This window comes from Gossypium raimondii, chromosome 11, assembly GCF_025698545.1.
Source record: "Gossypium raimondii isolate GPD5lz chromosome 11, ASM2569854v1, whole genome shotgun sequence".
NCBI classification, from domain to species: domain Eukaryota; kingdom Viridiplantae; phylum Streptophyta; class Magnoliopsida; order Malvales; family Malvaceae; genus Gossypium; species Gossypium raimondii.
In genome coordinates, this window is record NC_068575.1 from 56499423 (window position 1) to 56513772 (window position 14350).

Here is a 14350-nt window from a genome sequence, read left to right on the forward strand (position 1 = left end):
GGATCTTCATAGCTTGCATCAAATAACTAGGAATAGTCAAAATAATAGATTTAGCCAATGTAATCCTTCTTCCAAGAGACAATGACTTAGTGTTCCATCCGAAAGCCTACTTCGAACGTTATCGATAAGGAATTGAAAAGTAGCTTTTTTAACCCTTTGATGGAAGTATAGCACACCAAGATAAATACCTAGATCCTCCAACTGTTGAAAACCAAGTTGACGCGTAATAAGTGAAGCAACAAATTCTAAAATATTACTAGAAAACAAAATCTTTGACTTCCTTGTATTAATCTTGTAACCAAAATATATAGTAGTAGAATTGTTGCAGAATAGAACTCATAACCATAGCGTGTTCCGATGAAGCCTCACAGAATAACACCAAATCATCTACAAAGAAAAGATAAGAAAGTAAAGGATCTTTGGAAAGCCTAATGAGGCGTCAAAACCTTTTCCGACCGTATTACAAATACTATGACCTAACCTCTCCACCCCTAAAACAAAAAGATAAAGCGAAAAAGGGTCACCCTATCTAATTTCCCTGGAAGAATAAAATGCTTCATCGAACTGCCGTTCCAAAGAAGTTACATTGAAGAGGAAGGGATAAAGTGCATTATGATTCTATTAAGGGTATGCAGAATATTATTATCCACCAGAGAGTCATTCATAAAGTCCAAATGAACTCTATCATAAGCTTTCTCGAGATCAATCTTAACAACCATCCGACTTGTATTCCCTTCTTTAATTTGGAATGAGTGACCCTTCTAAATAATCAAAATGTTATCAGTAATATCTCGCCCTGCGACAAAACTTATCTGTTTCGATACAAAAAGCGTAGGCATAATCTTCTTAATTTTATTAACAATCACCTTCGTTAAAACCTTGTAGATAATCGAGCAAAGATTGATTGGACGAAATTGGAAAATCTTCTCCGGTGAAGAAGACTTTGGAATAAGAACCAAGAGAGTTTTATTAAAGAAAGGATTGATATTACCGCCTTCAAAAACATTCCTTACCTAACTAACAATTAAAGGTCCAACTATTTTCCATTGTAACTGGAAAAATTGAGCATTCAAGCCATCAATACCCAGTGCCTGTAACGATGCCATATAAAAAAAGACATATCTTACCTTCTCAGTCATCACCTTTCTAGAAAGCCTAGCTTGTTCCACATCAGTACGCAAAGGAAACTTGCCCCAAATTGGAAAAGTACCTTGCAACAACTCTTCATTCGTATAAAGATTCCTGAAAAACTCAATGATATGGCTACTAATATCATCCTTATCAAAACACCAATCTCCATTTATCTTCAACGAGCATTATCTATTTTGAGCCCATTGGGAAATTGTAAGACCATAGAAATTTTTTGTATTATGATGATCCCCATACGCTAACTAATTACACCTTGATTTGTGCCACCAAAAAAGTTCTTCCAAATCCAATGTCTCCTTAAGTTCCATCAACAACCTCTTTTTGAGCTTAAGCAAACCATTAGTATGTTATCTTTCAATAGAAGCTTGAATGTAACACCCCTAGACCGTATCCGTCGTTGAATTAGGGCTACAGAGCATTACCGAAACATAATGTCATACAATGAACAATTTAATTCATAAATAAAATCACAAAGTACACATAACAATATCAATCCAAAAACATACATATAGTCCCTTATACGAGCCCTTGAGGCCCAAAATAGATATTGGAAATGATTCAGGACTAAATTGGAAACATATAAATTTTTTCCAACTGCAGGGGTCACACGACCCTGTGGCCAAGCCGTGTGGCTCACACGGCCAAGAGACACGCTCGTGTCTTAGGCCATATGGGTAGTCAAAATAGGGACACACGGCCGTATCCCAGCCCGTGTCTGCACACGTGTAACTTATTGACTTGGGCTACACAACCAAGTCACATGCTCGTGTCCCAGGTCGTGTACCTTCTGAAATAACCTCACAAGTCCGTGTGCCAAGTCGTGTGCTAAGACTGTAATAACTTGACTTGCAACCCTTTTAAAGTTACAGGGGACACACGACTGTGTCGCCTGGCCGTGTGTCACACACGGCTGAGACACACACCCGTATTTTTGCCTGCGTGGACAAAAAATAGGTCATTTCCAAGCTATTTTTCTCACCCAAACTCACAATTCATGCTCAAGCCATTTGCACCTAAAAACAAACATTCAAAACTCACTTACATATGCATATTAAAACATTCACATCAATTTACCAACCACACAAAATACCATATAATCTTAAAAACTTACCAACTAATTTATCAACCAAAATAACATATATACAAGCCACACATAATGACTAAATTCATTGAAAAAAACACCTATACATGCCATTATAACCATGATACAAAATCTTCAAAATATACCGATATAACAATGGATAGTGTGATGGATCTCCGACAAGCTTTCAAATCGCACGAACCTCCGATTAACTAGAATTATAAGAGAAAAATCACACAAGTAAGCATAAAATTCTTAGTAAGTTCGTAAATTATTAACATTACTTACCATTTCATTATAAAAGCATAAAAGCAAATAGTAAATATATCCAACATTGCTTGGCACAAGCCTAAGCACCAATAACAATTCACAAGTATAATTAGCATATAAATTAACCAAACTCATTATATGACAAAGAGCTTCATTAAGTTTTCCATGAAAACATTCCTTCTATTGTGAACATACTAAAGATCTTTAATCAATATCTTATCATAATTTTCCCATGCTTTCGTGATATTATAAGTTAATGTTTATACTGATCATTCACTTTTTGTATACCCGTTGAACCACTAGAATAATATCGAATACGTGGGAATCTCGTACACTAAGTGCCTACATGTGGTCAAACCACTACTAAATCATATATCATATTAATGCTCTCTCTCGAGCCATAAATGGGTCTGCTCACACAAGCTGTCAGTCAAGACATAGCTACACAGTGCTGCTCACACAAGCTGTCAAGTAACCGCAACACATGTTGGAAACTCAGTCACCGGTAGGACGTATGAGACCAGCACCCAAAACACGGTAGCCGCTAATGACATGTCATTTGTATCCTATATATTCCTAAGGTTCAAACAGGATTCAAAAATTACCGAAACTTCGTTGGATATTTCCGTAGAGTCATAATGCCAAGAATATAACATAAAAGTATTTAAATCGGACATAATTTAATGCTAATTAAATATATAAACTTACCTCAAACACGTACAGAGAAAAACGATCGATTAATCAAATACTTTTTCTTTTTCTCGATCTAAATCCGTATGTTGCTTTTCTTGATATGCACTAAGAATGTTGGTCAAATGTTGAATGTCCAAAAATGGTGTCTTGCCCTAGTTTTTTTTTATTGGAGAAGAAAAAAGAAAGATGATATCTTTCTTTTATTCATTTTTATTTTAAGTTGTTTTTTTATTTACTAAATTAACCTTAAGTAATAACCTTTAAAACTATCAAAAAATGTCCATCTTTGTCCACTATTTATCTTAATGGTCTAATTACCATTTAAGGCCACTCATATTCCAACTTCATATTAAATTGACACATTCTTTAATAGAACACAAATTTTGCACTTTATACAAATTTAATCTTTTTTATCAAATTAAACATGCAAACGATAAAATTTCTTCATTAAACTTTTATACGACACCACTAACATGCTGTAGACATTAAAATAATAATAAAATAAAGTTTTTGATGTTGAATTTGTGGTCTTGAAACCACTATTTTGATTTAACTGAAAACAGACTGTTACATTGGACACCCTTAAGTCTTCCCATTACTTGGCGTTTCTGAGAGAAAATATTGTTGAAAACTTCATTATTCTACAATTTAACCTTTTCGATAAAATGAGTGACAATTTTCGACAAAGGAGAAGTCAACCAATCATCCATTACCAAATCCTTAAACGATGAATGAGAAATCCATTTAGCAAAAAATATAAAGGGTCGCTAAGCCCTTCTCCCGAACTCAATCAATATCGGTCTATGATCCAACTTTATTTTCAACAAATGTAGGACCAACATTTTAGGATATAATCGAGTCTAGAAACCATTGTATATAGCTCAATCTAGCCTTTCAAACACATGACCCCTACTCCACGTAAATTTTGGCCCTTTGAAACCCAAATCCTTTAGGCCATTGCAAAATAGAAAACCATAGAACAACTTACATCCTCTACCAACTAAGTGAGACCCCCCGTTCTTTTCATCACTAGTCAAGATCACATTAAAATCGCCCGCTAAAATCCTTGGGTCTTGCACTGTCCTAGCAACTATACATAAAAATTCTCACAATTGTTTATGTTTTGAAGAATTGGATTTACCATAAATAGTAGTAAAGTAACAAGGAGCATTATTAAAAAGTAGTACCACTTGCATATGAATGAATTGAAAATGGTTGAAAATGACTTAAATTTTGATAAGATCAGACCATAAAACCAAAAAACCCATTAGCTTCAACACAATAAGAATATCGTAGACCAATTCTCTTTATGATATCATCGACCTTTGACCCATTGACTATTTGCTCAAGCACCACAATAATATAAGGAGAATAATCTCTTAGATATTCCTTCAAAAAACAAACAAAACTCAAGCTACCATACCCTTAAACGCTCCAAACGAAAAATTTGCAACTCATGTAAAATAATTCAAAAGATAAGGAAAAAGAAAATCACTTTATGTTGATGGCTCCAAAGCCACAACATCCTGATCAAGACTGACATCTAACTCAACTCCTTCCATATCTCCATTAATAGTTTCTAACTCATGGTCGAGACGCTCGACCATGTCCTCTATTGCACCACAACCAACATTTCTAAGTCTTTCGAACGTTGCAATTGCACTCCCCTTCCAACCTTGAACCCAACGTGGAAGGACAGATTCTTAATAGTACCATCTAGAGGTCAAAAAGATGAACCCGAACCACCCTAAAAGAGTACATTGTTCTCATCTATTGACAAACATTGTCAATAGCCTTGTCAATATTAGGATTCATGTTTTCAATTTCCTTCACTGATACCACTACGTGTTTTTCTTTATCTAAACATGTATGGACTTTATTTCCTATGAAAATTGGTAAAGAATAATCCATCTGATTTGCAATAATTAACGGGGCCCTAGAAATGGGTTTAGCCTTATCAAGCCCATGATCTTGTTTCTTCATGACTTGCTTACCCTCATCTCTCCTATTGGGCTTGTGAGTTCGGTTAATAAGCCCCAAAGAGAAAGCTCAATACTTTCCTATATTGACCTTTTTCCCTGTTATCAAATCTTTTTTCCAAATTTAACGAAGCCTCAATTTTGGATTTTTCTTGACTGTTGCATTGATTCCCTTTGATAGAATTATCTATTTTCCTTGTTAACTTACATGATTTCCATTGGGCAACCATTCAGTCCCTGTACTTCTCTTTCTTGACCGACGACTCCTACTTTAGTTGTACCAGTTGGTTTTCCAATTGGTCAACATCTTGTGACTCATTTCTAGCATTCAATAGGTAGCCCTCATTTAAGTGACCATATCTTCCACAACTATAACAAATTTTTGAAAGGGGTTCATATTCAACCTTTTGAAGATAGTCATCAATCCAAATATTCGAAACTAATGGTTTGCTCAAATCAATACTAACAGTCATAGGAGCAAATCTTCCTCGTGAACCACTATGAGTTTTGTAATCGATTTTAATAACCCGCCCAATTATTTCACCGATTGCCTTTAAAATGCTCTTCTTGTACATAACGAGAGAGATCGGGTAATCTAACCCATGCAACAACATTTAGAGGATAAGGTTGTCTTGTATTGAACATGGGAGTCCATGGTTGGACAGTAACATAATGGTCTTACACGACCCATGGACCTTTCGATAAAGCTGTCGAAAAATTATTCTTATTTTTGAACTTAGCCAAAAAATAATCATTATCAACATCCATAAGATGAACATATGGTTGTGGTTTTCACAAAGCATAAATATGATTGTACAAAGCGTTAAATTCAGTCCTTGTTCCTAACAACTTAACAACCATCGTTCGCTCTATACTTATCTCTATCAACTTATGAACTCTCTCCGAGAACTTGATAGAACAAACTTCATCAATCGTTCTCGTTGCAAAATCCCCATCCACAATAACAATGTCCTTATTGTAACCACCCATCGTATTAAAATTTTTTTATCCTTGACCACTAGCCATAAGCCGATCTTTGAAAGACATAGTTTTTGTAACACCCTTTACCCGACCCGACCGCTAGGTCTAAGCTATAAGATGCCACATTCGTTTCTGGAGTAATTACTATAAAATATACCTCAATTAAACCATTCAAACATTTAATTATATTCTAAACACATTGAGTCTCAATTTTTTAGAGGATAAGGTTGACTTGTATTGAACATAGGAGTCCATGGTTGGACAGTAACATAAATGGTCGTGCACGATTCATGGACCTTTCGATAAAGCTGTCAAAAAATTATTCTTTTATCCTTGACCACTAGCCATAAGCCGATCTTTGAAAGACATAGTTTTTGTAACACCCCTTACCCGACCCGACCGCTAGATCTAAGCTATAAGATGCCACATCTGTTTCTGGAGTAATTACTATAAAATATACTGCAATTAAACCATTCAAACATTTAATTATATTCTAAACACATTGAGTCTCAATTTTTTTCTGAGTCTCAATTGAGCTTACCAAAACTCTTTTGTTGACTTGAGTATGAAATAAGACCAAATAGCAAAGTTTAAACTTCAGGGCTGATGTTGCGGCATCATCACTTTCACGTCGTGACATCACCAAATAGTTTGTTACATCACAATATCAGACCACTTACGTTGTGACATCACTTACTGTCGACCGACATTGCGAGGAGAAAAGTTACTTGTTGGGACATAGATTCTGTTTTGGATAAAATATAAACGATTTGGTACCTATTTCAAGCTTACACCTAATCTCATTCATTTTATACATAAAGGCACAACTTTACCTACACCAAAACATCCCACACACATGCTAAGAAAATCCATTTAACTATTCCACTCAATCAATTCAATATAACTTCAATTTAGCATAAAAACATATCAATTCAACTTATTGAATCACAAATCATTCAATCATGCATTTAACCATTCAACGCCATCATCTTAATTATACCATTTCATGCTCAACTTGCCATTTTAAGTGTTGTTCATATATCTTAACATGATACCAAAACATTCATATACAAATAGGCGTTAACTTTATCAAAGATCAAACATAACAAACACCTATGTACATGTCATATAACCAAGCCTTAAAATAATAGAAAGATTGTCGAATCAATAACAGGATAGTGTAAGCTTCTTGTTGATCCGCTTGACATGTTCTGCAATTAAAAAATCTACAAGGGAAAATGAAGGCAAATGGTTAACCATATTGAATGCTTAGTAAGTCCATATGAAAATTACTTAACTTACCTTAACATTTCAAAAATTTAACAATTAAAACACTTTGGTATATAACATGACATCCTTTGGTATCCTTATATTTTCATGTACAATTCAACAACACAACCAATAAGTTAGTTCATTTGCATTACAAGAACTTATAGCTCAAATCATATGCATGTTCAAACATTACATCTTATAACATGTACTATTCAAGCCATATACAATTTGCAATATAAGTAGTTCAATTCATATCCAATCATTTCAACCATTTCCTTTCCGTTAAGTTATCATTTTTCTCGCCTGAGGGAACCTTAGTAAACTGAAGTCAAATACACAGGATTATAGTGCTCACACAAGCTAACAGTGATTAGAATTGCTCATACAAGCTGACATATTTGCTCACACAAGCTAACATTTATGAATCAAGAATCTGCAACAAATGTTGGATCTTAAATAACCATGTAAATCCCTAAGCGTTTTTATATTTGACCTTAATGGCATGTCATAATCCTTTACTAAGTTCACACGGGCATTATTACTGTGATCGTATCAATTCAACCCCTGTAACAGTGTATACATATCATGCCAATCATATAAACATTTCATTTCCATTTGGTACCTTGTACCTATGCGTAATCACCATATATTTCATACTTTATGATTTAATCCATTCGATGCCAAAAATCAACCAATTCACTTTTATATAAACTAATGAACTAATCAAATACAATTAAATCAAAACATGAATGAAATAGTAAGTTCCATATGAACTTACCTGGAAAAACAGTAAACGAGTAATTGTCTAAGGACTAATAACAATTTTACATTTTCTCTGGTTATCCTTAGTTTGATTCAATTCTCGATCTATATAATAATTCAATTCAATTTATCAATACCAAACATCTTATATAATTTTATTATATGCATGTATCGGTTCAATTTCACTATTTGAGTGCCACCTAAAGTTTTGCATTTTATTCAATTTAGCCCCTAATCTAAAATTGCCATAACTTTCAAATTTGAGCTTCGATTTTGAAATTGATCTCAATTACATCCTTATAGAACCCTCTACTATCAATAATTACAAAAAAATTCATCGATTTCAAAATTTATACACTTTAGTCCTTATGTCCAAAAACTAGTAATTAAACTTTACAAACTAGTTTTTTTTTTCAGCTTAAATTCTAACAATTTAGTATCAATTTCTTCAAGCACTCATTAATGACAACTTTTAGGAACTTTAACAATTTTGCAAATTGATGCATGGGCTAGCTAGCTAAATCAAACTCCCTCGACCTCAAAAAACATAAAAATTACAAGAAAAATAACTAAATTGAACTCATTTAACTATCCATGCCCTATTTTTTTCTCTTCGTGAAGAAGAAGATGAGTATGAAAAAATAATGTTTTGTTTTGTTTTTATTTTATTTTGTCTTTTATACTTGTTTAATAATTAACTAATCTACATTAACTTAAGGGTAATCTACCAAAATAGTCACTTTTGTTTGCCTTAGGTTATATTTTAGTCACTTATGTTTGAAATGTTACGTTTTAGTCACTTACGTTATCGTTTTGTTACAAAATGGTAACTTTGTCGTTAAGATCTGTTACCTCCCAAATGACAGTCCAATGCGGTAGTGAAAATGTATTTTAAATGCCAACATGGATGTCCAGTTGGGATGAGAACAGTTAAAATTTTTTTTAAGAAAAATAGAATACAAAATTTTGGGATGTCCAACATATTTGGGTTTTAAGGCAAATTTTGTATTCTATTTTCATTAAAAAAAACTTTTCTCATCCCAACTGGACATCCACATTGGCATTTTAAACCTATTTTAACTGCCATGTCAGACTGTCATTTGGGATTTAACAAATCTTAAATGCATAGTGACTATTTCGTAACAAAACGATAACGTAAGTGACTAAAATGTAATCAGAGGCAAACAAAAGTGACTATTCTGATAGTTTACCCTTAACTTAATTAACATTTAATTAATTAGCACTAAGCATAATTAACTAATTTGATGGGATTACAACTAGCCTCCACCACTGTTTGGCTATATATTAATAGTCCAATTGCTTAATTGGTCTTTTGATTAATTAAAAATTCATAGCAATTAACTTTTACAATTTAATTATTATACCGTAATTAACTATAAAATTGACAAAATTAAGGGAAAAAACTTTAATTAACCTTTACATTGACATCGTAAATATTAAATAATAATATTTACGGACTCGAACATCAAAATTAGGGTTCCAAAATCACTGTTTCTGGCCCCATTGAAAAACGAATTATTGCAATTTTCCTAACCGAATTTGCATCCATAAGGTCACCTGGATCGTCCAGCGACTCTTCCTCTCGCCCGGCGAACCTTTTTAGTGACCCGACCACCATTGGTGACACCCACTGAGAAAGAAAGGAATATTCTCACAATTAGCCATTTAAGATTTTTTAACTCCCTTCACAAAATGGAATTTAAAAACCTCAATGTGTCTTTATTTAATTAAATAAATATATTAACTTTATGTTACCAGTTAAAAACTTATACTTACCAAGCATTACAAATAAAATCGTTCTCCCCTTGAAACGAAGATTACCATTTTCCAATCGTTCTTTTTTTCAATTTCAGTAGATGAATTAGTATATTTTTGTGGAGGGAAGACCAACTATTTTTAGAAAAGTCTTTGAAATGTTGTTCGGTGAAAATTGACGAACCATTCAACGAGTTGATATTGTTCTCAAGTTGAACTGGAGTTTTGTCTTGAATGTTGGAAGCCGGATTCACTAAGGTCGATCAAGTGGTAGCATTGCCCTTAGATGCCATATAAGGGGTAAAGATTCAATCCCTACCAAATGCGTGATGCTCATGTTCTTTTTGTAGGTGGCCGTGCACCACACAGTTCAATCCGATGAGGCACTCTTGCTCTATGAGCTCTGCCTTCAGCTTAAGCTTTTAATAGGGTCGAGAGACAATCTCAATTAAAAACCAGAGTCAATATCAACTTGTTGAGGGATTCATAGGCTCCAAACAAATAATTCTTTAAAAAAGTTTTCCGGAAAGAGTTCACCACTGCTCAGCAATCTCATTTCGAAGAAAATATAGAGAAGTGAAGAAATACATTCACATATTGAAAATGAAATAATCAAACGATCGAACGAAAGTAAGCTATACGTTTGGTTCTTTAGTTGAAAAGATGTAAGAAATTTAGGGTTTATTTTATAACAATAAGAACCGCCAAAAAAGAGGGTTTGCATGCATATGCATATATACTGTTGAGGACGATCAATGAACTAAAGAAAAACTAATAATAAAGATTATTAAGTGCATGCAATTGATGAGCTGAAGAAAACCCTGATGATTAATTAGAAGAAATGGGTACTCTATTATATATTATATACAACAGCCAAGGAGTAATTAGAACATATTTAGCTAAGTATGTAGCATGTACTTCAGGTAAAGTTTCTGTTTGGAGAACCCGCATAGATCAGTTAGGGTTTAAAAACAGCAAAAAAAATTTTAAAAGATAATCAGACATCACAATATAGCAAAATGAGATGTCTCGAAGAAATGGGAGCAGATCTTAAAACATCAAATAGGGTTTAAAACTTTTTTATGTAAATATACAATGAAGCATATTAAATAAAAAATCAATATTGATTATTATCATAGTGTAAGTAGAATATAAGTAACATAAACTTACCTCCTTCACTATTTGATTCATTCCATGCCGTTTTACACGTATGATGGGATGACAGTTTTTTTTTTTTTTAAAAATGAGAGAAGGGGAAACTTTAACGCTTAAGGATGACACCCAGTTTGTCTTGCTTGTTACTCATGTTTTTGTGGTAGCTTGCTTGTCTTTTACATGGAATTATACTGCAAGGAAATGGTTGCCTCGAAAAGGAGCTTTCTTTTCTTTTTTTTTTTGGCAGAGCAGCAGCGCACGTGTAACCCAGGACCCAATGTTCACCTCTTATTCCATAATGAACCCTAGCATTACCAATGTAAAAAAAAAAAAAAAAAACGTAGCGAAAAGACAGCCAAACCCTAAGCCCATAACCTCCCATCTCTTTGCCTTTCTTCAAGTCATCATTTGCCATCTCTTCGAACTTCAAACTGACACTAGATTTATTGTATTTATATGAACCAATACTCATAGCGGTGGCAGTATTAGTGAAGTTTGTGATTAGAGTTGAAGGTGGTCACTGTTAAATAAACAAGAAAATTTATATATTATTATTTATGTGAACCATCAATAAACCGATTTTTTGTTAAAGAAACCCAAAACCCTTGCATCTCCATGAATGTAAATTCATTTCATATTCTTTTTAAAAAAAAAAGAAAAGCTAGTAAGCAACAGAATCTGAAACTTGAAAGTATTATGGCACAAGAAAAGGAACCTTACTGAAAAGGTTGCTTTTTTTTTTTGGCTTTTTTTATATTTTAAAAAGATGAATTTTATTTGTGGGAAGAACAATTCTGAGACAAGCTGCAAAAGAATGTGAGTGAGAAATGACTGTCATCTTCTGGTACTTAATCGTTAAGCTACAATAATGAGGAGAAGTGAGAAATTAAAAGGCTACTTTTTATAAAAATAAAACCGGAAAAACCCGCCAGGGAGAAAATCCAGAAAATTTGTACATCATCCTTCTTCAAACTTCAAACTTCAAACCAAACCCAGATGAATCCCATGATCAGCAGCATCTTTAACACTTAATTTTAAAACATCAAAATCAACTATTTTATAAAGGAAGAAGATTAAAAGGTGATCAGAAGGTCAAACTAACAAGAGGTGACTGAAAAGGATAATTAAGGAGACGAAAAAAAAAAGAAAAGAAAAACCCGAGTTTTTTTTTTTTTTTTGTTAATATGGAGGATGACCTGTGCCCCAGTAGGCCTCAGCTGGCATTTGGACTGAATTTAGAAGATTTGGTGGCAACCCTTGAGCGAAGGATCCGTTGGGATCTTGCAATAGTTGCTGCTGCTGCTGTTGTTGTTGAGCAGCCATGCTTCCCGGTGACTCTAAGGATCCACTTCCTGGAATCGGGTCCAGAGGTTGTTCCTCTTCCTCCAACGGGAGCCTTTCATAGGCCGCATTACCAAAAGAAGCTGCCATAATCACCACCGGACCTGAAGCAACAAGTTGACCCACCACGGTTCCTCCAACTACTTGACCTTGACCGCCGGCTAAATATATGGCCAATCCCGATGCAGCCGCTGGTGCCGGGGGAGGCAAAAATGACCCAGAAAGGGATAAAATTTCGAACCGTCCTTGTAAATTCACGACTGCACCAGGAGCTCCAGGTTGTTTTAAGGTTACATTCGTTACAGTTCCGCTCCCACTCAAAATGCAAACCCCTCTTTGTTTCCGCCTAGCGAAAGTCGAAACGCTCTCCATAATATCACAGCCGTTGGCAATTTCCATGACATGGGACCGGAGGGCGTTGGCACTATCACGGGTTATGATGATCGGCGGCTTAGGCTTGTTCTTGGAGCCCGCAGGTCTGCCTCGTGGTCTTCTTGTGAGTTCACCTTCAGTTCCAGGGGCTACGGCTAGGTCGTTGCCTCCACCACCCGTGTCGGCAGTAGTGCCAGTGGCGGCGGCGGTGGTGGCTGTTTCTTCTCGATCTCGTTTCTGGCCACGGTTTTGTTCATCTTCAGAATTTTGTTGTTGGAGGAGATGTTGGAATTGATGGTGCGGATTTAGATGAAGATCTCTAGCGAGGAAAGGAGGAAGATGACGGCCATGAGCTGTTACTGGGTCCATTTCTGTTCTTCCCTTCAAAGTTGAAACCTAATCATCAACAGATCAGCTAACAAGTACAAGAACCAACTGAATTCTGATGGAGAAAGAGAAAAGAAATGACAATAAAGTTCCTATTTTTGTTCCTTGGTGGATTAGAGGTTTGGTATTGCTGGGTATGTCGAATAATTGAATATCTACAGGTTTTTTTCACGAAAAAAGGGCAAGAGAAGAGATTTGAAGCATCTACCACCAAATTTTAAGCTGAATCTATATTCTCTCCACTCTTGATGTGAGTTGACTAATTCTTGGAACTGATGTGCTTCCCATGTAATGAAGATAAGTTTTGGTTAAGGGTTTGGAAGGAAATAAGGAAGAGGAGGGAGGGGTATGAAAAATAGCCAAAAGATGCTAAGAGGGGAGAGATGGTTTATGGGTTTAGATCTGAGGCTTAGTAAAAGGTAAAAAAAAAAAAAAAAAGGGGGGGGTGTGTTGGGTTAGGGTTAGATGATGAAGTGGAGATCAGGTGAGGTGCGGGTGGGTTTAGTATTGGTAAAGACTGCGTGAGTGAGGTGAGCATGGGATGGGCGGTGTATCCTCTTTCTCTCTATATTTTGTGAGTTTCCCCGCCCACCATGGGGCCCAACACCCCACGTTCTCGCCCCCCTCTGTCTGTCTTGTATTGAGAATTAAAAGCCTGCAGTATGAAGATCATGCTGTCCTCCATTTAATACCTTCATGCCTCCTCCTATCTCTCTTCTCCTTCCCTCTCTTTTACTCCCTAAAAATTCTGCCTCCTTCTCCCCCTTCCTATATTTCCCTACTTTCCACCCCTATTCATGATAATGACCCTACATTTGCCATTTCCAAATCTTGGAAACCAAAGCCAAAAAGTACAGAATGTTATGTTTCCTTTGTCAATCAATTAGCTTTATGTAATGTAAGGTCTCTTTCATCGGATGGGATTCTTTGTTTCATCCTCCAAATTGTCCCAAAAAAACCGTACCTATCATCCAATCTAACAACTGAAAAATATAAGCATATCTACAGTAGTTCTCAATCTCATTAACTCACTTGCCCACAAGATATTATTAAGTCTTACAGTAATAAAGTTTAAAACTGTTTGATCAATAACACAATTGGCTTTGTTTATAGGATTCCATTGAACTGCGGA

General features: G+C 35.0%; 1 protein-coding gene across 1 annotated transcript; it reads right to left on the minus strand.

Moving 5' to 3' along the window:
- Positions 1–11997: 11997 nt before the first annotated feature.
- Positions 11998–13651, minus strand: LOC105802606 (AT-hook motif nuclear-localized protein 22). The gene has a single exon (XM_012634329.2). It carries the CDS (start codon positions 13198–13200, stop codon positions 12298–12300), a length of 903 nt encoding a protein of 300 aa, XP_012489783.1. The 5' UTR covers positions 13201–13651; the 3' UTR covers positions 11998–12297.
- Positions 13652–14350: the final 699 nt, after the last annotated feature.

Coding starts and splice junctions, on each gene's coding strand:
- LOC105802606 (XM_012634329.2), bottom strand. CDS start 13,200: ATGGACCCAGTAACAGCTCATGGCCGTCATCTTCCTCCTTTCCTCGCT.